The sequence below is a fragment of the Sorex araneus genome, chromosome 1 (assembly GCF_027595985.1).
Source record: "Sorex araneus isolate mSorAra2 chromosome 1, mSorAra2.pri, whole genome shotgun sequence".
NCBI classification, from domain to species: Eukaryota; Metazoa; Chordata; class Mammalia; order Eulipotyphla; family Soricidae; genus Sorex; species Sorex araneus.
In genome coordinates this window covers 98,143,786-98,167,140 of record NC_073302.1, presented here as the reverse complement: position 1 = coordinate 98,167,140, position 23,355 = coordinate 98,143,786, and the positions used below count along the sequence as shown (strand labels likewise).

Here is a 23,355-nt window from a genome sequence, read left to right as displayed (position 1 = left end):
AGAGACTGAGCACAGCGGCCACTGAACACCTTTATTGCAAACCACAACAGCTAATTAGAGAGAGAGAACAGAAGGGAATGCCTTGCCACAGTGGCAGGGTGGGGTGGGAGGGAGATGGGATTGGGGAGGGTGGGAGGGACGCTGGGTTTACGGGTGGTGGAGAATGGGCACTGGTGAAGGGATGGGTTCCCGAACTTTGTATGAGGGAAGTATAAGCACAAAAGTGTATAAATCTGTAACTGTACCCTCACGGTGATTCTCTAATTAAAAATAAAATAAAAAAAAAAGAAGAATTAAGATGTTAAAAAAAAAAAAGAGATACCCAGAAGTAGTAAAAAATGTTATCTTCGGGCCGGAGCGATAGCACAGCGGGTAGGGCGTTTGCCTTGCACGCGGCCGACCCAGGTTCGATCCCCGGCATCCCATATGGTCCCCCAAGCACCGCCAGGAGTAATTCCTGAGTGCAAAGCCAGGAGTAACCCCTGAGCATCGCTGGGTGTGACCCAAAAAGCAAAAAAAAAAAATGTTATCTCCATTTTATTGATAAAAAGGGCATGCTGTGTCAGTGAATGTTTACCCACACTCCAGTGTTTTGAATTCAAATGATGTTTTCTCAAGGATTATAGAATACCACATTAAGAACAGTGTTTAATAAGATTATGAAAATTCAGAAATTATTTTGAATCCAAGGTCTCATTTTTGTGACCTATATTTCTGTAAAATTTTGTCTTTCTGTTATATTATTGCATACAAAGTGATGTTAATAAATAGAATTTATCAGTTAGGGTTGTGTTGATAAAAGGCAGATAAATTATTTATCAAAATGACTAAATTTCATAGCACTTCAACAAGTGTTATATATTAATTTTTAAGTTGATGTATTTATGAAGTTACATAAACCTAGGCTGGAGCGATAGCACAGTGGTTGGGCATTCACCTTTCATGCAGCCGACCTCTGTTCAATTCCTCCGCCCCTCTCAGAGAGCCCGGCAAGCTACCGAGAGTATGGAGCCCGCACAGCAGAGCCTGGCAAGCTACCCGTGGTGTATTGAATATGCCAAAAACAGTAACAATAAGTCTCTCAATGAGAGACGTTACTGGTGCCCGCTCAAACAAATCGATGAGCAACGGGATGACAGTGACATAAACCTAGGGCATATAATTTATTTTATTTTACATTGTATTTTATAATTTTCCTCTTAAAGCACAATACATCACATCTTAAAGAGTTTCTCTAGAGTTTTGCAGTGTGTGAAATTATTTTGTTTTCATTTTAATTTTTTACTCAGGAGAGTGGATGCCATGCTTGTGCTCAGGGCTTCTTCCTGAATCTGTGCTCGCGTCTCCTGGCAGGGTGGAGCCCACCAGGAGTTTATGGGACTATATGCAGTTTCTGGGACTGGACCTGGGTCACTACTTCAAAAGCAAGACCTTATCCATTATACGAATTCTCTGGTTCCTGATTTGTTTTAAAAATTGATGTGTTGCTACCTGGTGTGTGGAAGTTGGTTCAAATTCTCTTAACTCCAGTTTATAACGTCTTTTTTTAAAAAAAAAAATTTTAAAACAATCTAACCAACTTATTCCCCCCTCCACTATGCACCCCCCCATGCTATAAAAAGGGAGGCCCAACTTTTCTGTAAAAATCTGGCAAATTGTTACCACAGTAACATTGATTAAATGGGCAACCCCCCAAAAAAAAATTGATGTGTTGTTTTGCTTTGCTTTTTATCTTAAAGGAAATAGAATTTAACCACATTCATGGCATTGGAGAGATAATCTTATTTCATACATTATACCCCGGATTACATAGTTAATGCTTCACTAAAAATTTACACTGTAGTGTATAGCTAAATAAGTATTTTATCACTTTGACACCCTAAATATATGTAACCAACAAAAATAAATAATCATTGCCTTTGGTATTCAGTTTATTGGTTCTAAAAAGATGAAAATTTTAACTAATCAATGTTATGTATAGATGTAACATTTTACAGTGCGTAGGGTGTTTGCCTTGTATGTAGCCGACCTGGGTTTGATTCCTCCATCCCTCTCAGAGAGCCTGGCAAGCTACCGAGAGTTCTTCCCCAATGCCAGAGCCTGGCAAGCTACCCAGGGCATATTCAATACTCCAAAAACAGTAACAACAAGTCTCACAATGGAGACATTACTGGTGCCCGATCGAGCAAATTGATGAACAACAGAATGACAGTGCCACAGTGCTACAGTGCTTATATTTTTAAAGCAATTTTCCTGAAACACAAAAAGTTGAAAAAAAGGAAAAATATTTTTTAAAAGAAACGAAAAAATAAAAATGCATAGGTTTTGTAATTCAATTACTTGGAAATATTTTTAGTTCATTTCAGAAGAACTCTCAATATTTTATAATTATTTATTTTTGTTTGTTTTAAATGGAAGCGGTAAGGGATAGAAATGCATTATTTGCCATTTTTCCTGAGCAGAGATATGTTTTGAAATGCCTAAGTACATCTATATATTTCTTAAATATTTGCTAGATGCTTTTTTTCCTATTAATCAAGTGTCTTGACTATCTTATTCTATAAAGATATCGTTTTTTAAAAAATTAAATTATTTTAATGAATTTTTTAGACTTAATATCTGGCTCAATATTACTTGAATCAGGAGTTTGACTGAACTGCAAGATTTTAAAAAGTGGGAACAAAAATTCTTAACCATTGAGCTGACTAGAGATAATTTCCTCTTTAAATATTTTGTTGTTCCATCTGTTAGATAAAAAATATTATGAATTTAAATTCGTTACTCAATAAAATATGACATCCAGGCAAAGTATTGAATTATATTTATATAAATTGAAATAAGACAATAGGTAAGATGTTGCTTAGTTACTAAACAGTTTTTTCATTGCCAGTTTACTGAAATTCAGCAATGATATTTTGTGTTGATTTTATTGGGCTTCACTAATTTCAGCTTCACATAGTTCCCTAATTATTCTTATTTTATATCTATTACTCTCTTGGAATCTTCTTGTCCTGCAGGATTCTGAGAGCATAACAGCATCTCTCACAGTTTCACAAAAATTTCTGAGTCTTTGCCCATTATTTGTCCAGTTTATTTTCTCTCTTTTCAAGAGTTGATCATTTGGATTGTTTACGTTCCTCTTGACTGAAACCTGTTTTTCTTCTGTATCCTATGGTTGAGACTATGAGTTTTGGGAGCCTCTAAAATTTGTATCTTTTTCCTTTAATGAGTATATTTTATAAAACTAAAAAAAATGTTTCAATGCTTGTAAAAACCCTTGTTTTATTTGCTTCAGTGACTGAAACAAATAAGTATTTCATTTGTTTCAACTGTAAACTTCTTTCAAACTGGTTCATAAGATGTTTTTTCAAGTTTTTGTCAGCTATGGGTCTGTGAGTTTTGTTCACTGCTTGGGACCCCGGGGTCCCAGAGAGCAATGCTGGGTAGGAACCTGGAGGCCCATGGGGCATCAGGGGTGTCAGAGCGCCTTAGGCCCTGCGAAGCCTGAGCAGTGCATCCTCCTTGTCTGGCAGGGAGCGGTCTTCCCTCGACTGAGAAGCGCCCGTGGAAGTCAGGTAATTTGAGCATCTCTGCTATCTGCATTGAATGGTACTATGTACTGACTGCCTTCTTTTTTACCCCTCAGGTATAAGCTATTAGTGATTTTTGCTTGAATCCCTCATGCTTTGAATTTTATGACTCTGGATTTCCAGTTCTAACTGGCTTTCTCCAGCTTGCCTCTCAAGGGAAGGGGAAGCCAAGTTGCTCCATCTGTGAGGACAGAAGCCCAGGACATGAGTAGCTTTCTGCTATGCAAGGGAAGAAGTTGAATGACAGCTTTCCCAAAAACCCTGCGTAACTGCCGAGAGTGGCTTCATTAGTAACATGCCGTGGGGATGTCTTCACTAGGTCTCCGCTGATCCAGGAGAGAAAGAGAATCTTTGAATCGCCAGCAGAGGTGGAGCGAAAGGTCAGGCAGAGGCCCCTACTCAACACCCTCTGATATTACCTTTGCTGAGGGCGGGGGAGGTTGGGGGGCGGGGCCAGAAGATCTCAGACCTATGTTACACATTCTTATCAACTCAGAAAATTATGAAGTTTTAGACATTTCTATATACTAGGCTTTGAATAGGAGATTGAAAACATGAACCTAGGGGAAAAAAGAAAAAAAATAGAGAAAAAAGAAGAAAATTACCTTCCAGTGTATTTCTAAAGCTGAAATTGGCAGCTTTATCCATGGAGCCAGATTCATACTGGGTCATACTCAAGCAGAGTTCCACATCTGCAGAGGTGGGGAGTCTTGGGGTCCTGACTCTGTCGTGGTTTCCAGGGTTGCGCAGTAGTGGTCCTTCGGGGGTCCCATCACAGAGAACCTGCTGGCTGTTGTACTCGTCCAGGCGACTACAGATGATCTGCACAGAACAGCTTCCTGTTTAATATTTTTTACACTACTGATTTGAAGTTGCTTGAATTTCCTGATTATTATATTGAGTTTACAGGGTAAATATTTTCTCTAAATTGTTGGCTAGAAACAGTTTTTTTAAAGTTTCACAATAAATATCAAAGGTAAAACCTAAAATAACATTCTACTCTTACATTTCATATTTTATACATCATATAATTATCAAATATTTATTTGATTAGAAATTAATTCAAAATGTTTTATCAAATATGCATTATATTTTAAGCACTATATCAAGTTTTGAGCCTAGTGGTGACAGAAAGAGAAACAGCTATCTTTCTAGATAGTTTGTCCCTATTATGTGAGTATTATCAATAATAAACACTGAAATTTGTATGGGCTGGAGCGATAGCACAGTGGTAGGGCATTCGCCTTGCATGTGGCCGACCCGGGTTCGATTCCTCCGCCCCTCTCAGAGAGCCCTGCAAGCTACCAAGAGTATCTCGTCCGCACAGCAGAGCCTGGCAAGCTACCCGTGGCATATTCAACATGCCCAAAACAGTAACAAACAAGTCTCACAATGGAGATGTTATTGGTGCCCACTTGAGCAAGTCGATGAACAACGGGATGACAGTGACAGAGACAGTGAAATATGTACAACTTTCATGATATGAATAAATTTTATTAATATGTAATATCAAAAACAATGAAATGTTTACCATTGAGCGTTTTATCAGAAAGTATCCCATTATCTATTTTTGGATGTTCAGAATAGTACTTTTGCTTGATAATTTCTGTTTTAATTTCTTTTGGATCTACAACTGGCAGTGCTCCAGACTCATTCCTGGCTCTGTGCTCAGGAGCTACTACTGGCAGGTCCTGGAGAACCATCTGAAATGCCAGGGATCAAACCAGTGTGGGTGAATGTAATGCAAGCGTATTAAACACCGTGCACTATATCTCTGATCCTAAACTGCTTGTTTCAACATTTGCTATTTGATAGATATTTATTTGGACTGGAGTGATAGGTCAGCGGGTTGGGCGTCTCCCTTGCATGCGGCCAACCTGGGATCGATTCCTCCGTCCCTCTTGGAGAGCTCAGCAAGCCACCGAGAGTATTCTGCCTGCATGGCAGAGCCTGGCAAGCTACCTGTGGAGTATTTGATATGCCGAAAACAGAAGCAACAAGTCTCACAATGGAGATGTTTTTGTTTCCTGTTGGAGCGGGACTGCAGTGCTACAGTGTTACTATGGGCTGGAGCAATAGCGCAATTGGGTAGGGCGTTTGCCTTGTACGTGGCTGACCTGGGTTCGATTCCTCCATCCCTCTCAGAGAGCCAGGCAAGCTACCGAGAGTAAATCAATGAACAATGGGAAGACAGTGCTACAGTGCTACTATTCTGTAAGCAGAAACATCGCCCCTCTGAAATCTTTCCCTTGCACATCTTCCCTTTTGTATTTATCTGGGAAGTGGGCAGTGCAGCCTCCCAGGCAGCAACATGGTGTTTCGAACCCAGCAGTTTGGCTTGGGGCCCACAGTGAGTGTTGCTTGGACTTCAGGAGCTTGGGCGGCCCCAGAGCCCTGGCACTGCTCAGAGGCCCCCAGAGCCATATAAAGCCATGCCTGGAAATCACCAGGGAGGAATGTTACCACAGGGGCATTGCATGCTGCTGGCCCTGTTTAGGTTGGCACAACATACAGTCTCCCAAGCACAGCCAGAAAGATGAGCTTCCATTGAGTACCCATTTTATCCTAGTGTGGTTTTTAATTTAATCAGCATTACAGTGATACCATATTAGAGTCAATCAAATTGCAATCTAGACACATTCCTGACATTTGTCCCCAAGCCCTCAGAACAACAGAGGCCATAGAAAAACAATGTCAATTAAGAGACCATTTCCATCCAATGCCAGAAAGGAAGGATAACATTTTGACTTTTCCTCCTTCAAGTCTTACAGGAAACACTCTGGGACTCTCTCAGTAAACCCATAAACTCGGAAGTGGCAGCTCCCAAACACATAGTGCTATATTAAGTTAATCTTAGCTCCAGTCATGTATTACTATAAAAACTCAAAAACTACAGAAAGGAGCCAAGGTAATAAAAATCATAAGACCTAAAATTAAGGTTTGAATAAAGGCAAGGCCAAGGATAGTAAACATATTTCTGGAATCTTCACAGAAAATTCACTCCTAAATACATATGTGTCTCATGATAGATAATTATTTTAACAACTGCTAACAGACCTAGAAGAAGTCATGAACATCAATACAATAGTGTTTGGAGAGTTCAACATAGTTTCATCACCTCTGAATATATCAACTAGTCTAAAATTCAACAAGGAAACAATGAATTTGAAGGTTGAAATGGAAAACATGGGCTTATCAGACGTATGTAGGACTAGATTCCCCAAATGTTGAATATAAATTTTCTACAGTGCACATGGGAAATACTCCAGAATAAAACACATTCTGGGTAGTGAACAGAGAGAAAATACAGGAGTAAAGCAATTGCCTTGACTTGGCTAATAACCCAGCTTTGATTCTTGGTACTCCACATTGTTCCCTGAGCCCTACCAGTGATCCTTGATTGCAGAGTCAGGAGTAAGGTCTGCAATCCCATCTTCCCCCCTGAAAAGAGTATATACTAGGACATATCTTAAAATGCATATCTTAAAAAAATCAAGAAGATCAAAGTGTCAACTTTCCTGAAGTTTATCACAAACAGAAAAGAGGTAAAAAATTCAAACACACTGAAATAAAGCAACTCAATGCTGAACAACCAGTGAGTCAAAGATGAAATCATATACGCAGTCAAAACAATCCTGGATTTATATATAAGAATGAAAATATGAGCTACCAGCACATGTGGTACACAGTAAAGGTGATGTTGAAAGGAAAGTTATTAGTAATACAAAGGTTCATTAGGAAGCAAGAGAAGGCCAACCTATTTGAACAGCTTAAGCACCTGAATAAAGACCAAGAAAGGATCACAAAGCAAGCAGAAATTAGGAAACAATAATGTGCAGGAACAAATACAATGGAAAAATGTAACTCAAAAGATAGCAAATCCAAGAGATAGTACTTTAAAAAAATAAATACTGCAGACCTTTGGAAAGACTCCCAAAGAAAGAGCAAACTCTAGCATTTCAAATCAGAAAGTAAAAGGGGAGACACCATAACATATATCATAGAAATTAGATGGATCTTCAGGTACTACTTCAAAACTCTGTATGCTGTAAAACTGGAAAACCAAGAAGAAAATGATAGATTTTTGGACTCTGAAAGCCTTCCAAGATTGAATTAAGAGGAAACAGAACAATTGTATAGACTAATTACTATCAAGGACATATAAATGATAATCAAGAATCTTCCCCAAACAAAAGCTCAAATCTAGATGGTCTGAGTTTACAGGCTCTTTCAAAGTCTGAAGGAAGAGTGAACCCTTGACAACTTCTTATGAGGAAAACACTATTCTAATACAGAAAGCAGAATGTAAAATCAGAAAAAATGACAAAACAACAGACCTGTATCACTGAGAATATAGAATCAAAGAAGATCACCAACAAGATATTAGCAAACAATTAAAAAGATCATAATATATCATGAAAATGGTGGGTTGGTTTAATATATCCAAATCAACCAGTATAATATACGTACCAATACAATGAAAAATTAAAATAAAGTGATCATATGATAGACACCAAAAAGGAATTTGACAAGATCCAACAACTATTCATAATAAAAATTCTGAAGAAAATGAAAGTTGAACTTTCCAGAACATAGTGAAAGCCATTTCCTATAAGCCCACAGAATATAATGCACTTAGTTTGAAAAACTGAAAATGTTCCAAGATCAGGTGCAAGGCAGTGTTGCCCACTCTTACCATCGTGATTCATTACAGGATCTGAAGTCTTTGCCGTAGCAATTTGGCAAGAAAGAGATATTAAGTACATCCATATAAGAAGAGAAGACAAATTCTAAATACTTTCACATGACATGACACTAAGTAAAAACCCTAAGTACATAGTACTAAACATCCCTGAAGAGTACAGTAAGTGACAAGCCACAAAATCATCACAAGAAATCCATGGTTTTTCTAAATGCAAACAGTAAAATGAAAGAGAGAAAATTTTTTAAAATTTATTAACAGCTATAATTTTTGGAAAAGTAAATGCATAGGAATTAGCCTCACAAAAGAAATCAAGTACATATACAAAAATTACTGCAAATCACCACTAACAGAAATAATGGGGGACACAATAAAATGGAAACACACCACATACTCATAAAGTTGAATGATCATCTAAATGACAATCTTGCTCACAACATTATACAGCTTTGGGGGCAATGTTTGGGGTTCGGGATGGAAATATGGTGTTGGGAAGGTGTAATGGTGGTGGGATTTATGTTCAAATATTAAATGTAATCAAATCTTGTGGATAACATAAAAATAAAATAAAAGTTTTAAAAAGACATTTGGAGTTTTGGTCTTTCTACTACGTTCTGAGTAGAACGTTCCAGTTATGGTCCCGGAAGCAGAGGAATAGCGACTAGCATAGAGCTTGCTTACATATTTCCACAAAACACAGACTTTCACCAATTTATTTTGTATTGACTGTTATGAATAATCCACTAAAAATGAGGCAAAATGTTTCTAAAAAAGATTATGCAGATTAAATGCAGCCCCTATTAAAATATCCATGACATATTTAAAAGACATGGATAAAATTATGGCAAAAGTTTAATGGAGAAATAAAATCTTCTGAATAGCCAAGGCAACTTGAAGGAAAGAGAAGATGTGAGGATTTTCTTTCTCCAATTTTACTCCTAAATTGTAGTAATTAAAAAGCATTATACTGAAATAAGGACAGACTTTCATACCAATGGAATAAAATCAAGAGTCCATGGGCATACATTTATCAGGTATATTATCCATTAATTTTAAACAAGGAAGCAAAAAGTATGAAAGGAATAGAAGAAGACTTCTTTGAGAAATGGTCTTGAGGAAACGGGTCAGTCAGATGCATGTCTTGAACTTAAACCTCCTTCTAAAATCATACACTGAAATAAAATAAAAATAGATTAAAAACCTGAATATAATAACTAAATCTATAAATTATATTGAGATGCATAGGTAGAATACATCATGACCTTTAATCTATAGGTATCTTTAATAATTTAATATTTTTAGCAAGAAAATGCTAACAAATATAAGTGCATGTGACTACATAAAACTAAGAAGCTTCTGCACTTCAAAAGAAACATTGACCAGAATAAGAACACTAACCACAGAACTGGTGAAAATGTTTTCTCATCTGAATAACATGCAAGATATCTAAAACACTGGTAGAACCTTTCAAGAAAGAAACAACCAGCTTCATAAAAATAGATGGGGGTGGGAGTGGAGTGGGAGGAAGATGAACAGAAGTTCCCCAAAGAAGACATACAGGTGGATATGGTATATGAAAAATTACACGTGACCAAAAATAACAGTATATAATGCAAAAATAATAACTCATATTGAAATATCATTTCATATTAATGAGTCTAGGAAACACCACAAAGAATGAAAGCAGTAAGTATTGGAAGGGATGTGGGGAAATGTAATTCACTGCTTGTTGAGCGTTGACTGCTCCAGTGTTTTGATACCCAATAAGGATACTACTCAACACAACAGAAATTGAGCTTCTAGTTAACCCAGTAATTCCATTTCTACCATCTCAAGTATCCCAAAACTATTCAGAAAAGATATTTGCACTCCTATGATATTAAAGCACTATTCAGAGAAGTCCAAATATGGAAAAAACCCAAAGTCTGACAGATCAATGGATAACAAAATCTATGGTATATAGCACAATACTACTCAACTATAAAATGAAATGATGCAATTTTCTCTATGTGAATGTATCTGGAGAGTTGCATGCTGAGTGAATTCAGTCAGTAGGAGAGGGACAGGCAATCTTATACGTGGCATAGAAAGAAACATATTTGGGAAATACCCAGCACCCCAAAGCTCCGGAAACTGAGAACTTGTCTATAGAAGAGAACCTCTTATAGGGATTGTGTCTGGGAATAGGATGTGCTAGGGCACTGGGACAATGGTGGAGGAAACTGGACACTGGTAGAGGGTGTGGTGCTAGAACATGTTATTCATGGAACCCTACAATTAATAGGGTTAATGTGGTAAACCACAGTGCCTAAAATAAAAAAAAATAATAATAAGTAAGACAGCTTAATGCAACATTTAGCTTGTTCTGTAGATTGTGTATGATAAAGAATCTACAGCTATGAGGAAAGAGGAGTGAACGAGGAAAACTTGAATACAAATCTGGTAGCAAAGATAAACCAGTAAGAGTAATCCTGGAAATTGTTAGGAAGACAGAAGTTAAGCATGAAACACAAAACCATGAGGGCTATGAGAGGAGAGTCCTCACTCAACAATAGTAGACTTAAAATTGACTTTAAAAACCTAGAATACTATATGATCATATCAATAGATGCAGAGAAAGCATTTGACAAGATCCAACATCGTTTCATGATAGAAAACCCTCACCAAAATGGGGTTTGGAGGAACTTTCCTCAAGATAGTCGAAGCCATCTACCACAAGCCTATGGCAAGCATTATCCTCAACGGGGAAAAACTAAGGGCCTTTCCTCTAAGATCAGGCACAAGACAAGGATGCCCACTCTCACCACTTCTCTTCAATATAGTACTGGAAGTACTTGCGATAGCTATTAGACAAGAAAAAGAGATTAAGGGCATCCAGATCGGAAAGGAAGAAATCAAACTCTCACTATTTGCAGACGACATGATACTATATCTAGAGAAGCCTAAAGCCTCTACTAAGAAACTCTTAGAAACAATACACTTAGACAGTAAAATTGCAGGCTACAAAATCAACACCCAAAAATTCATGGCCTTCCTATACACACACAATGAGGCAGAGGAAAGGGACATGAAAAAAGCAATCCCATTCACAATCGTGCCCCAGAAAATCAAGTACCTCGGAAGCAGCTTAACCAAAGAAGTAAAACACCTCTACAAAGAAAACTATAAAATGTTACTCCATGAAGTAAAAGAGGACATGAGGAAATGGAAACATATACCTTGCTCATGGATAGGGAGAATAAACATTGTCAAAATGGCAATTCTCCCCAAAGCATTATACAGATTTAACGCGATCCCTATAAGGATACCCATGGCATTCTTCAAAGAAACGGATCAATCAATCCTGAAATTCATATGGAACAACAAACACCCACAGATAGCTAAAACAATTCTTGGGAAAAAGACGATGAGGCATCACCCTCCCCAACCTCAAACTTTATTACAAAGAAGTAACAATTAAAACAGCATAGTACTGGAACAAAGGCAGAGCCGCAGACCAATGGAACAGGGTGGAATATCCCTACACACAACCCCAAATGTATGATCATCTAATCTTTGTAAAGGGAGCAAGATATGTGAAGTGGAGCAAGGAAACCCTCTTTAACAAATGATGCTGGCACAACTGGACAACCACATGTATAAGAATGGGCTTAGACATCGACCTGACACCATGCACAAAAGTCAGATCAAAATGGATTAAAGACCTCAACATCAGACCACAAACCATAAGGTACATTGAAGACAAGGTCGGCAAAACCCTCCACGATATTGAAGATAAAGGAATCTTCAAGATGACACGGAACTAAGCAATCTAGTAAAAACAGAGATCAACAAATGGGACTACATTAAACTAAAAAGCTTCTGCACTGCAAAAGATACAGTGACCAGAATACAAAGACTATCTACAGAGTGGGAAAGGATATTTACACAATACCCATCAGATAAGGGGTTGATATCAATGGTATATAAAGCACTGGTTGAACTCTACAAGAAGAAAACATCCAACCCCATCAGAAAATGGGGCGAAGAAATGAACAGAAACTTTCCCAAGGAAGATATATGAATGGCCAAAAGGCAAATGAAAAAGTGCTCTACATCACTAATCATCAGGGAGATGCAGATCAAAACAACCATGAGATACCACCTCACACCACAGAGAATAGCACACATCCAAAAGAACAAAAGCAACCGCTGTTGGAGAGGATGTAGGGAGAAAGGGACCCTTCTACACTGCTGGTTCAGCCCTTTTGGAAAACAATATGGATGATTCTCAAAAAATTAGATATTGAGCTCCCATTTGACCCATCAATACCACTGCTGGGAATATATCCCAGAGAAGCAAAAACGTATAGTCGAAATGACATCTGCACCTGTATGTTCATTGCAGCACTATTTACAATAGCCAGAATCTGGAAAAAACCTGAGTGCCCTAGAACAGATGACTGATTGAAGAAACTTTGGTACATCTATACATTGGAATACTATGCAGCTGTTAGAGAAAAGGAGATCATGAATTTTGCATATAAGTGGTTCGGCATGGAAAGTATCATGCTGAGTGAAATGAATCAGAAAGAGAGAGACAGACATAGAAAGATTGCACTCATCTGCGGAATATAGAATAACAGAGTAGGATACTAACACCCCAAAATATTAGAAATAAGTACCAGGAGGTTGACTCCATGGTTTGGAGGCTGGCCTCACATTCTGGGGAAAGGGCAACTCAGAGAAGGGATCACCAAGTATATTGCGGTCGGAGGCCATGTGGGGGAAAGGTAATGTGGGCTGAATGTGGGTTAGAGGCTGAACACAGTGGCCACTCAACACCTTTATTGCAAACCACAACAGCTAATTAGAGAGAGAGAACAGAAGAGAATGCCCTGCCACAGTGGCAGGGTCGGGTGGGGGGAGATGGGATTGGGGAAAGTGGGAGGGATGCTGGGTTTACTGGTGGTGGAGAATGGGCACTGGTGAAGGGATGGGTTCTTGAACTTTGTATGAGGGAAGCATGAGCACAAAAATGTATAAATCTGTAACTGTACCCTCACGGTGATTCACTAATTAAAAATAAATAAATTAAAAAAAATAAAAACCTAGAATAGTAAAAAGAAATACCGTCCACCTGTGAATTAGAACTTTGGCCAACTAGAGTAAGTAGTTGTCCTTTACCTACAAATTATGCAAGCAGAATCTGGGCAGCAAAAGTCAAATTTCTGACAAGCCAAGGAGAGATAGCTCTATTAAAGTTTCTTTGGGTTTTATTAATGGTGTTCTGATATTAGGCCTACAAAGGACAGAAGAACTTTATACTAATCATTTTCCAGATCCTCTCTTCAGAACAAATTTGGAGCATCCCCATTATTCTACCTAAAAGCTTCACTGGATGGCCAACACACTCAATCACCATCTCCAATACACAGAAATTTCTTTTTCTCCTAGTTTCTTAAGCTTAGTTAAAGCAGTAATAGTTGGTGCCAGGCTCAAGTTGTATGCCTTCATTTTTGTTTTTCTTAAACTCTGTTTGAGATTTTAAATAAAATCTTGTGAGTTTATTATTTCCAGCAGGCTCTCTGACCATATTTAAGCAAACCTTATTTCCTACTCATTTTTCCCTTGCTCACTCTTCTGTGACCCTCTCATTTGTCTGGGTCTTACTGAGCATTCTTTTGTAATGAAGTTCTGCACTTTTAGGAGGAGAGGCGCGATCACTTTTACCCTAGACATATAAATGAATAACTTTCATATCTTTTTTGAGGGAGAGGGGACCCCCAAACTATGCTCACGAGTCTCAGAACCTTTCCTGATGATTGCAACCAACCAGTTCAATGTGTGGGTTAAAAGATGCATTGCTTGAATATCAGGGTCCAGGAGGACCGGTCAATGATTGTGGTTGGAAACTTGCCACAAGAGTATTTGGGGCACAAAGGGCAGTTAAGCTAGAGGAGGGATCAATGTGAAAAAAAATAGTGGGAAATGGTAATTTTGGAAAGGAGTTAAGTGTTGAAAGTAGGTAAAGGGATATACCTGATTAACTTTCATTATCTGTATTGCAAACCATAAGGCCCAAAAGGAAAGAGAGAGAGAGAAACAGAGAGAGAAACAGAGAGAGACAGAGAGATATATGGTTTCAGGGGGCAGGGAGGAAGTACCTGCCATAGAGACAGGCAAGGTTATGTGGGGTGGGAGGGAAACTAGTACCATTGATGATAGGAAATGTACAGGGTTGAAGAGACAGGTGTTGGAACATTATATGACTGAAACCCAATCATGAACAACTTTATATATGTGTATATCACTGTGATTCAGTAAAAAAAATTAAATGATGCATTGATGCTGTCTCTCAGAACCTGTACTGCCAGGATTACCAAGGCCACTCCAATTGGGCTCGGGATTACCTCTAGACAAGCCCCATGTGAACCTTGTATGATTAGGTGGTGCTTGAGGTTTGAACCATAGTAATCCACATGCACAGTATATACATTAACCCCTACCTCTCTCTGGCTCATTTGTTATAAACTTTATTATATAAAAGAGATGTACCCTAATCATCTATTTAATATCCTGATATAATATTTCACTATATCACTGTCACTAGTGGTCACCAGTAATGCCTCCATTTGTCCCAGCCCTGAGATTTTTAGCAGCCTCTCCTTACCTGTCTTTCCGGATGATTGGAGGCTCTTTCAGGGTCAGGGGAATGAGACCTGTTATTGTTACTGTTTGGGGCATATTGAATACACCATATATTAATACTATGTCCATTTATATACATTCATACATAGTATTAGAGCTGGTGAGCACTAAGTATATGAAAATTAACAGTTCAGAGTTTTTTCAACACTAAGATCTTAAGTGATAGCACAGTGATGGTTTGGGATCCAATATTGGAGTATTTATTGGCAGAAATTGAAATATACTATGAATCAGATTGTTTCTCCCACATGAAAGTTACACATTAACCGTGTACCACTGCATTCTATATTATCAGTGTGCTTAGCACTTTCTAACATGCTATGTAATTGTTTTATTGCTTATTATGTTTTATTACATCCATATATACCCTAGCTTCTACCTAATAAAAGAAAAGCTACGTAAAGTACTTACTAATAGGAGTGTTTATATGTATTAGAGTACAATATTGATAGAGCAAAATTATATACATCATTAAACTTCCTAACAGTACCTAGAAAACTATCAGCACAACAAAAATATCAGATGTATTTATCTTGTTCACTATTATTCTCACATTACATAAAACTATGCCTGAAAACAGCAAGCATTAAAAAATATAGTTTGAATAAATTGTACTTATGATAAAATAACTAAAACCAGCATTTTTGTTATTCATATTTAATTAATGAGACTCTAAGTTTCATTAATTTTTAGAATTTAAGTAACCTCCTGCTACACAGACAATAAAATTCTGGAAGCCAATATTTCAATAAGAATTTGAATGCTTAAAGACACAAATTCTAACAGCTATCTTATGAAACCTGACTTCTTAGTACTCATTTATATTAATAGGTAGCATTCTTTAGCTTCTCTTATTCTTTATAAAAGACTTTATTATAAAACTTCATTGCAAGTTCCCAAAACCCAATAATCCTTATTGGTCCTCATTATTTTTATTTTGGGGGTTTTGTTTTTTGTTTTGGGGGGGTGTTGTTTGGTCAAAATCCAGGAATCCTCTGGGCGACCCACTCAGTGTGTTCTGGGGACAAGAGGAACTTGTGGGTATCAAACCAGGTGCTGGGGGTAGGAGCATGGAGGAAGGCAGGTAGGGAGTCTGCCTTGCACATGGCCAATTCCCTTAACCTCAGAGAATCCTCCCCAAACCAGAAGAGTGATCTCTAAGCACAGAGTCAGGAGTAAGTCCTGAGAACCAACAGGTGAGGCCCAAAAACAAACAAATGAAACAAAAGCAAAACCAAAGCAGATCAATCATGTACAAGGTTTCATCTGCTATACTATTGCCCAGCTCTACTGGTGCTCAGTTTTATACACTTGATAATTTCCACTTATCACAAAAACTGTCCTCTATGTACTGACTTTTCTCATCACATTCCCATTTTCTGCCCTTCTTCTAAACTACTACTTCTTGTTTGGTGATGTCCCGGTTCTACTTCATCTACTTTAAGGTAAGACAACGAAACACAGAAATACCTGCAACAAGAAACCAAATCAGGATCCTAACTGGGTGCCTGAAAATCATTACCGCCTTCCCAGGGCCCACTGTTCCAGGAAGAAAGGGACTATGCCCAAACACTAACCCTCCAAGGTTGAGAGTTTAATTAGCAGGTAAGGTCTGAAATTAGACCCTGTGTGTCAGGATAACATGCCTTGTCAGAATAGAAGCCAGCACCTGACAACTGCACTCTCATCTGGCTCCTATTTTATCAATTAAACGTTTGAGGATACTTACAGGATCTCTCCTTCTCTCTTTGGCAACACCTGGCACTGTCCATGGCTTACTCCTGACTTTATTCAGGCATTACACCTGGCAGGGCTCCAGAAGCAAATCAGCTGCCCATTCAAGTTGGCCAGTGTGCAAGGCAAACGACCTTCGGGCCTACGCTGGCTCTCAGGGCCTGATACTTAATAAATCTCTAACTGGGTTTCATTAGAGAGATTGGAATGAATCTATTTTAACTGAGATGCCAATGCCTAAGAGATTCAGTGTTTAAATAGATTGGCCAGGAGAAATTCTACCCTGATTACAGAAATAGTCAGAAAATTTACTCCAAAGTATCATTCTATTTTATACAGAAAGGAAGGTGTGCTATCAGAAGCTGTCAGTGCTGTGATAATAGAGACTGCAGTCAGAAAGAAGCTTTCCCTGTTCATAAACTGCATCAATGTGGAGCAATTATATAATATCCCAGTATTAAATATCTCTGATATTACATAATGAGTCAGGTATCTCAGTGAGGACAAGAATTTTTATAAAGATAAATAATCTTAAATATAAAAAGCAATTCACATATTGCACCCACTCAAGTGACTAGTGATCACTGCTATTGTAATTATTAAGGAACATACTGTTGACCACTGAATTGTTTTGAATGCTCTTTGGATATTAATAATTATGGAACTAGCAAGATATAACTTCACACAGAAACTTAGACACTAAGATACTTACACTAATAATTTTATATAAATTGACTTGCTGAAATTTTTTATAATAATGCTTTAATATTTACTTATCCAAAATTCTTAGAACAATTCATAATTTGCCCAGAATCTTAAAGATAAATGTTATACAAATCTACTATTTATATGCTTCAAAGTTTATAATATGCTTATATATTTCAAAGCTTATAAAATTCTCACTGTATTTTTGTGAATTTTTGTGTATTTTGTTACAATTCCATTAATGCAAAAAACAACTACATATAATTAATGCTCATTTTTTTTTGGAAAAACTAAAGACTTTACATTGTTTGTTGATTTCATGTGATGAATTTTATAGTTCTTTGAGGAAGGAATTGTTTTTTTAACACCTTAAGTGTTCAGAGTCAAATGAAGGTAGACAAGAGCAGATGTACAAAGTGAGAAAGTGAACATAGATAGCGTTGTTTTAAATTTAAGGAAATAGCAATAAACTTTCAAATGTTAAATGCTTTCAGAATCAAAGAATGTATTATGACATTAAAAGCTTGTCTAAAAAAATAAACGGTATGACATTCCACCAAATATTTCATAAGGGAGAAAGAGAAGCTTTTTGAGAAATGGAGCTGTTGCTATGGTTACCTAAAACTCACTGCTCTGCTGTCTGGATTTTTCTCCCCACTGTTTGCTTCCATAAGATGTGGTTTTCACCTGATGAATAATCTCCTTAGTCACATTTTATTCACTACTGTTATCTAGGTAAAAATTTCTTCTCCTAATTTTGAATCATTATAACTATTCCTGGTCTACCATTTCATTTTATGTCTAGCTTATCTCTGTATGCATAATATTGAATCTGATTATATTGAACAAATTATTTGTATTTGAAAGTTATTGAGAATTCTTCAAAAAATATTGGGCCTCTCAAATTGATGATAAACATGATTCTAGTTTAAATGAATTTTGTATTAAGCAAACAAATTAACAAATTGGTAAAAGATACAGTTTTAAATATAAGCTAACAAAACTAACACATGGAATCTTATTTCATATATTTTATTTAACATAAAATTGTACCTGGAAAGGTCAATATCACTTATATTCATATATGATATTATGTGCTGTATTCTCAATTGGGCATTCTATTTTTTGATGTCTATGTACTCAGAAACTTAGAATGAAACACATTAAGTGTTTTATTCTTGACTGAAAAATCACTTATTTTTGGCATCATTGTGTTCTTGACCTTGGGAAGTTAGTACTGTAAAGAAATATGATATAAGGAACACATTGGAAATATAGCCATCAATAATTTCCTTTTTTAATGTATATTTACATTAGAATGGGCATTTTATGGTTATTTAATTTTGTTCAATCTAATGTACACTTATAAAGCTAAGTCTATTGTCTGGATACTTTAGATATAAAGTAAAATAGAGATGGTGTCTATCTTGCAGTAATTGACAATTTGGTGAACCTGGATAGGTTTGAAAATGAGTATGGGCTCTAATGAGTTTTAAGATCTATCTTATAAATCTGTGCGACATATAGTGATTATCAACATATCTTGTAAGAAATGAAATTCACATCTACCTGAGTAAGGAATACAGATTTGTGAAAGTTCAGGGAATATTTAAAAGGTGACATCAATTTAAAGGACAATATCAGGATACCTGCCCAGGTTGTTTGTGCAACTAATTTTTAATTAAGTCTAAGTAACTACTTAGACAAATTTTACACAAATTAGTGACTTATTTGAGTTCTTATAAAACTTTTAAATCACATCACTCCTTTTAAATAGAGAGCAAAATGTTGATCTAAAATTAGCATTGGAATCAGGTAATGGGTTTTAGTTCTCAGTTATGTGATCATGGTAAAATGATTTTACATTTTGGGCCTTATTCATCTTTCAGAAAATATAGATACTGCGCTACATGTAGTGAACATTTATCAACACAGAACTCATAACTGCTATAAATTTTTAAACTGTAGGTTTTTATCAAGTGGGAAAAGTCACTAAATAAATTTAAAAAGTGAGGCTTTACATTAGAGTCTCTCAGTCTATGTAATTTGGAAAATAGTAAAAAATTATAGAATCTAGAAGTTATTTGGTCTCTCTTTTTGTATTTTATTTTTGGGCCACACCTGGCGATGCTCACAGTTTCCTCCTAGCTCTGCATTCAAGGCTCACTCCTGGAGGGGCTCAGGGGACCACATGGGATCCAGGGATTCGAACCCAGGTAGCCATGTGCAAGGCAAGCACCCTAGCCACTGTATTATCACATTGACCTGTTATTTGGTCTGTGACACACAAAATAGACTACCACCTACAGGTGTGTGCTGATTTATTTCACCTTTAGAACTGTTTGTCTTTTTTAAAACAATGGTGTTCATCTTCTCTATTTACTGCTAAATTTTACTATCAGCTACTAAATAGCAACTTAATCCATACAATTACATTAACTTAATATTTATAGCTTTTGTCTTTTGATGACTCACAGATCCCAATACTTTTATTTCTTTTAAAATAAAATTAGTCACAAGCAAGTAAAGCAAATTTTTACTCAACAATCAATAAGTAACTAGTAAAAAAAGAAATTTGGGGCATCATCAGATAATGCCTTCTTATATAATTAAACATCAATTAGTGCATATAAAACTCAATGTATATATTATTACATGTTTATTGGTGGTGGGGCCCACCCAGTGGTGCTAGGGCTTACTCCTATTCCACACTCAGAGATCACCACTGCTGTGCTCACGGACCCTATAAGGTGTCAGGGACTGAGCCTAGGTCAGCCATGTGCCAGGTGAGCACCTTATCACTGTATTCTAGTGTGGATGCCAATAGTCTGACTTTTAAACAATTTTTATTTCAATAATTTTAATTTTTATTTAAAATTTTTTATATAATTTTAAATAATTTCTATTTTTTCTGAGCTAGGAAAGCATTACAAATGATTGAATAGCTTACATCCAGTATTTTAAACAGGATGTGAGTGCCTGGTGAACATATTTTGCTGTATAGATTAAGGTATATCTAAATCCTTGTTGAAATAGTTTCTAAGTACATTTTGTTCCATCTCTTCCACACAAATCTATTCATTACTCTTAGTAATTTTCTGACACTTGTGACACCAGAAATTACACAGTGACCACATTTCAAGGAGGCTGAAGGGCTTCATTTGGAAGATGTGAATTTAGCATGAGAGAAAGGTGAGAGAAAATCATTTATATGTCAAAATACTCTAAGCAATAAATTTTTAAGCATATTCTATTTTGTTTAAATATTAGGAAAATAATGATAAAGCATATGTAGTAAATTCTTGGCAAAGAGGCAGATGTGCATTCTTTATATGATAGCCTCAAGATGGTAAATAACTAAGAAGCATCACTGGTAACGGGAGAGATAATTTAATGGAAGTGATGCGTTTATGCTTTGCATCTGGAAAGCCTGAGTATGATCCCCGGTGCTACTTGGTCCCCTAAGTGCTTCCTAGAGTGGCCCCAGCACAGCCTAGAGTAGCTTCAGCACACTGCCAGCTACAGTCAACACCCCCAAATACATCCAAAATAGCAAAGAATAATTTAAAAGGAATATAAATAAATTTCAAAACAAGTATCTTTAACCTTGCATAATACTTTATAAGACTGGACATTTGTAGGGAAAAAAAACAGCTGACTCCTATAAGTGAGAAATATGAGATAAAATAACCCAACCTTAGGCTAGCAGATCATAGCCTCACATCCTTAAAAATATTGTGCAGTGTTTATAGTCAGGTTACCCGAGAACAAGTTTTATCTCTGCTACTCAGTGATTCTGTAATTTTGTGATGTTACCTAATATATGTATACTTAGTTGCTTTAGTATTTAAGATAGAAAAATAATATTAGAGCATCAAATCCACAAAAATACTTGTGATAAGCTATGTGTCCAAAAACATTAGTTATTTTATCATGTATCTAGGTGGACCTTCAGTTCTCATCTACTTTTAAAATGAAGAGTAAATCTATATAGTTTGCCCCAACTTTCTTTTTTTTCTTTTTTCTTTTTTTTTCTTTTGCTTTTTGGGTCACACTTGGCGATGCTCAAGGGTCACTCCTGGCTCTGCACTCAGGAATTACTCCTGGCGGTGCTCAGGGGACCATATGGGATGCTGGGATTCGAACCTGTGTTGGCCGCATGCAAGGTAAACGCCCTACCCGCTGTGCTATCGCTCCAGCCCCTGCCCCAACTTTCTTGATGGTAATAATCGTCGGATTTTTTGGAAATGATGCCTCTCCATATCTTTTTCTGCAAATTCTGTTAAATGTGGTTGACATAAGGTCAGGAGCTTGTAATATTAATTTGTTCACTGTAAAAGTTTTATTGTAAAATATTCAGAAGTATTGATTTAGGCAATTTATATCAACATTAAATATTTCATTTATTCAACAAATACGTAATCCATTCTTAGTATTTTCAAGGTGAATGTAGTAATGAACCAAGTTTACTTTATTATGACTTAAGAACCAAATAGATAATACTACACAAATATTTATCTAACTGTTAATTGTCCATATAGGTGAAGGTACTTAATAGTGTATCTCTTTCTGCATTTGGTAAGAGGAATAAGGGGGTTAGTGTACAGCCATCTGAGGAAACTACTGCCAAGTCTCCTCTACGCTTTGGTCTCCTCTTACCTGCCAAGACGAGAAGAACGAGGCTGGGCTCAGCAGGTTCGGGTCTTCTGGGTTGCTTCCGCCCAGGTACTCGTCCGTACAAACGCCGCAGTTTTCTGCATCCCGCCAGTCCCAGTAAGGGATAGTGAAGTTTTCATCCCCGGTCAGATTCTGGATGTCTTGCTCCCACAGCAGCAGGAAAAGTCTATGCCAAGGTAGAAACCCCGGGGCTTCGTGAGCAAAGTCAATGTCTTTCCAGACTTCCGATCCGCCAAGAAACGTGTCCCTGGACACATAGTAATGCATCCAGACGAAGAGGTCGTAAATGTTGGTGTCTCTAAACATGGGCGTCGATCCATTATTCATTTGGCCGTAGGTGCCGGTCGGGATGACGTAGTCGGGACTGATGGTGTGCTTTGCTAAAGTAAGGTAGGCAAGAAATTTATCCTTTTCTGAGACACTCAGATCAAAAATATTTCTTCTCACCAAGAGTCGTCTCTCTGTGCAGTTTGCTCCCCCAAAGCCGAACTTGCAGTTTCCACAGTTAAATCCCATAAAGTTGCCCAAACACTGGCAGGTCCTATTATAAAAGACGGAGGGCCAAGACTCCCGGTCATCCACCCCTTTGAAGGGGAACTGGGAGCCAAGCGGGGCAGTGGAGAGAAGAATATCCTGACAAGACCCCCTGCCGGAGAGCTGGCCACAAGGGCTCCCGTCCCCTCTCCATGCTGGACAGCATTCCTTCTCCACCAAGTTCTTGGAAGAGGCACAGGCTCGAGGGAAGTGGCCCGCAGAGGTCTGGACATTCCATATCAGGAAATAAACAGCAGCCAGGAGCATTCTCGCTCAGTTCCTCACAGTCTGCAGCGGCTGGTGAATTGAACCACACACTTCAGTGTCCCGTTTCCTTACAGTGACTATCACATGATTTGGCTAAGACCTATATAACACCACTCCCATTTTCAACATCAAACACTCAGTCTTAAGCTTTCATTCTCTGGAAAACACATGACTAAGTTTTCTTTGGAGCTGGCCTGTACCCCATCAGTTGGATAGGATACAAAAAGCAATATCCATTAAGAATGGCTTAATTCTTGTTGATATAATAATAGTAGCAATAATAATCAACCTGACCTGAGCTAATCCAACTGACTAAAAATCAACTATTTGAATCTGAAAATGGGAAGTCAGGCACTGGGATTCTTTTATTAGAAAGATAAGGCAGTGTTAAACATCTCTGGAACAAAGTGGTTGTTTCTCAGAGACATAAATAGGCCTCAGAATTGGTAGAATCAA

The 23,355-nt window shown here is 37.3% G+C and overlaps 1 protein-coding gene across 1 annotated transcript in view; it reads right to left on the bottom strand.

The window, feature by feature from the left end:
• TYR (tyrosinase) overlaps positions 1-22,899 on the bottom strand; it is a 117,560-nt gene extending 94,661 nt beyond the window's left edge. Inside the window, exons 1-2 of the mRNA XM_004619043.2 lie at positions 22,081-22,899; positions 4,196-4,412 (exon numbers count right to left, since the gene is read on the bottom strand). Of these exons, the coding sequence (XP_004619100.2) occupies positions 4,196-4,412; positions 22,081-22,899 (1,036 nt within the window). The remainder of the gene's footprint in view (positions 1-4,195; positions 4,413-22,080) is intronic.
• Between the last annotated feature and the right edge of the window lie 456 nt (positions 22,900-23,355).